Source organism: Nematolebias whitei, chromosome 22, assembly GCF_014905685.2.
Source record: "Nematolebias whitei isolate Nwh7 chromosome 22, NemWhi1, whole genome shotgun sequence".
NCBI lineage: Eukaryota > Metazoa > Chordata > Actinopteri > Cyprinodontiformes > Rivulidae > Nematolebias > Nematolebias whitei.
This window is the reverse complement of record NC_056519.1, coordinates 1,448,330-1,451,876: the sequence shown is the minus strand read 5'-3', so window position 1 is coordinate 1,451,876 and position 3,547 is coordinate 1,448,330. Positions and strand designations below refer to the sequence as shown.

Sequence of the window (3,547 nt, the reverse complement as noted above, 5' to 3'; positions counted from 1 at the left end):
AACATGAAGTTCTGTCTCCTCCGAGACCCTTTGGACCTCAGCACCTCCGGGATCAGCTGACCCCAGACGAGGATCAAGGCCTTTTTTCCTGAACCGTATCTAGCTGTGGTTCTAAAGTTTTTTCCAGGACTGATCCTGCAGGGACTCTGAGTCCGGCTGATGTTTCGGGTCGACCCTCGTGGTTTTTCTGTGGTCCATACCGATGTTTATCCACAGTCCAGATGCAGGACCCAGGGATTGATACAGTTTGTATTGCAACATTTGGTTCTGATGCTGGAAGAGTCCGTATGTTTGATAGAAGGCAGGTGTAGCGTCTGTTCCCAAACACATGGATCCTGGAGGACAGAGGTCTCCAGCCCTGGTCTTCGTGGGTCACTGTCCTCCAGGTTTCAGCAGTTTCTCTGCTTCTGACTGAAAGAACTGATTCACGTCGTCAGAATAAACCTGCAGGACAGTGGCCCACGAGGACCAGGGTTGGGGACCTCTACTGTAGAGACAGTTTAAGGATGAAGGGTGATCAGGTTTCAGCTCTTTGTCTGAAGTTGAACTTCCTGAAGTCTTGATCCCGAAGAGACGCTGAATTGATGAAAGACCTCAGAGTTGGAGCACGTTTCAAGTCTGGATTAAAATCCAAACATCATCGGCAGACAGACTGATCTCATATTGTTGGGCTGTTTAGATGTCGACAGGCCTGCGGTTCCTCCAGGTTCCCCGGGGGTCTCGGAGGCATCTGTACCCAGGGCAGGAGCTCCCAGCCTGTCCTCACGGCCTCAGCTGTGGGGTCATGGGGGGGAGACAGCCCTACCTTGTACCCAGCACCGTTCAGGAGGATCCAGAACTGTCTTTCAGAAGCGAGTGTAGCCGCCATCAGAGCCACATCAGGTCTGTGGGTTTGGGTCAGATTGGCCCCTGGGAGCCACGACATTTATTTGACCGTAACATGAATAAATGTTGGATTCCCTGAAACACACGAGCAGAACACGACTTCAAACTCCTCGACTGAAAGGCCCGCCTGGTTCTGACGGACCGTCTGAACAGGCTTTGGGACTCCAGCTTTGTCTCCAAAGCTTCAGGTGGACTCTGCGGCTCTGCACTGATGAAATGTTTAAGGAGAGAAGGTTCACGTGAATAAACGAGTCGGAAGTGTCAGCTGATTGAATAATCTGATCTAATCTGAAATCTGTTTGAAGTTTCTGCTGGTGTCCTCCAGGGAGCAGTGTTGGGTCCAAGACGTCTTAAATCTGAGAAGCTTCTGGTCTGAAATGTTGAAATAAATAGAATCGAAGCTGCTAAATAATCCCAGAATGAGGCTCGTTAATCTGAGCGGCAGCGATAATCTGGTGTGAGATGTTTATTAATGAGGTTTCTGTCTGCCTGCAGTGGGTCTGGATGCTGCTGGAAAAACAACAATCCTTTACAAACTCAAGCTGGGAGAGATCGTCACCACCATCCCAACAATCGGTAATGATCAATAATCAATCAGATTTGCAGCTTCCTCTTTGATCCGTTCTCCTCCAGAAGTGAAGAAATCCCTCACTCCCAAGATTCTGTTGTTCTGTTCCCACACGAGCTCCTGGAACGGAGCCACCCAGACCGTGGCCTGCGTGGACCGCGGTCTGCGTGGACCTCGGTCTGCGTGGACAGCGGTCTGGGTGGACCGCGGTCTGCGTGGACCGCGGTCTGCGTGGACCGCGGCCTGGGTGGACCGCGGTCTGCGTGGACCGCGGTCTGCGTGGACAGCGGTCTGATGATGTAACAGAACTTGAAGTGGATCTTGTCTCTGAGCAGTCAGGACTTCAGAGGGGCTGAATGTTCTTGGCTCGTGACTGATGGAGACGCGTCTGTGGGGGACACGTGGAGAACGCTGTGCGGTCAGCGTCTCACCTGCAGCGTCACCAGGTGCGTTTGTGTTTCAGGGTTCAACGTGGAGACGGTGGAGTACAAGAACATCTGCTTCACGGTGTGGGACGTGGGCGGTCAGGACAAGATCCGGCCTCTGTGGAGACACTACTTCCAGAACACGCAGGTACGTCAGGGCCCGGTGGGCCACCCGCCAGGTTCTGTTTGGGCTCTGGTACCAGCGGGCCAGGTTCTGCTTGGTGGCACAGAACCGGGTCTCCAGTCAAAGGCTCAAGAAGTCAAATCACGAGGTCGTCCATCTTTGTTTTGATGAAACTGGATAATCACAACTCCTGTGGAACCACAGCCGAAATCTGTCAGAGAAGCTAAAACTGAGGCACAACCAGCAGAAGCTAAAGTTGTCATAACTACAGCTGAATGCTAGCTAGAAGTAGCATACTGACTGAGCACCCTGCAGCTGAAGGAGCCTCTGTTTAGCCTGTTTGACAAATTGATTATTGATTTGGAAGCTGATGAGTCCGTGGATCAATAACTGATGGGTGAACAGCTGGTCCAGTCAGATGATCAATAGTCTATTGATTGTCACTGACAGCTGAGACTTTGACTTATCGATCAGTGATGGGTTTGATTGGCGGCTCGGCTGATGTCATTGTGTATTGATCGGTGATTGGTTTGTCTTCAGGGTCTGATTTTCGTGGTGGACAGTAACGACAGAGAAAGAGTCGCTGAATCAGCCGAGGAGCTCTCCAAGATGGTGAGTGGCCCCGCCCACTGAGGTTCCGTCTCAGCCAATCGGAGCCCATCATTTAACACTGATGTGACATCACGGGTCATGTGACTCCTCTCAGATCCAGGAAGACGAGCTGAAGGACGCGGTTCTCCTGGTGTTTGCAAACAAACAGGATCTTCCCAACGCCATGGGGGTCAGCGAACTCACCGACAAACTGGGCCTGCACAGCCTCCGCAGCAGAACCGTAAGGATCCATAATCTATACTTTCCAGTACCAGAACCTTCTGGTCTGACTCGATATTCATCAGAACCGTTAAAAACCAAAAGCTGAACCACTAGAAGCAGGTTTTTATATAAAACACAACCAGCTGAGGTCCCACCGGTTCTCTGGACTAAGCTGCAGTCACAGAACAATCTGGGCCCACTGAGGTGGGCAAAGACTGAAAGGTGCCGTTCTAAATAAAATCCTGTTTGGATCTCACCATGAAAACTAAAACTCTAGTTGATGGAGAACCAGATCCTGAATTCTGATCCGCACTGACCACCAAAAACCCAGATGAGGTCTGGAGGCGTTTCAAGAAGGAACCGATCTGAGTCCAAGGCTCCTGTCCAACCAGTCCCCGGGTCGAGCCTCATCACGAGCAGAACCTGAAGTCGTTGCAGTCGGACCTAAAAAATCCGACCTGGCTCGAACCCGTATCATTTTTTCTGAAACTGACCAATTAATTAACTGGTGACAGCCCGAACCCAAAAAGATTAAGCTTTTACTGCTTTTGTAACAAACCAGTTTGACATGATTTAAAAACATGTTTCAACGAAAGGAAGATTTAAGATTTATTGTTTATTAAGAATCAGTGGATTATTGTACTTATTATGACGGCATACCCATCATTATGACGGCATACCCATCATTATGACGGCATACCCATCATTATGACGGCATACCCATCATTATGA

General features: G+C 50.2%; 1 protein-coding gene across 1 annotated transcript in view; it reads left to right on the top strand.

Moving 5' to 3' along the window:
- Positions 1-3,547, top strand: part of LOC119428089 (ADP-ribosylation factor 4) — a 5,776-nt gene that overhangs the window by 946 nt on the left and 1,283 nt on the right. Inside the window, exons 2-5 of the mRNA XM_037695733.1 lie at positions 1,381-1,461; positions 1,917-2,026; positions 2,543-2,614; positions 2,709-2,834. Of these exons, the coding sequence (XP_037551661.1) occupies positions 1,381-1,461; positions 1,917-2,026; positions 2,543-2,614; positions 2,709-2,834 (389 nt within the window). The remainder of the gene's footprint in view (positions 1-1,380; positions 1,462-1,916; positions 2,027-2,542; positions 2,615-2,708; positions 2,835-3,547) is intronic.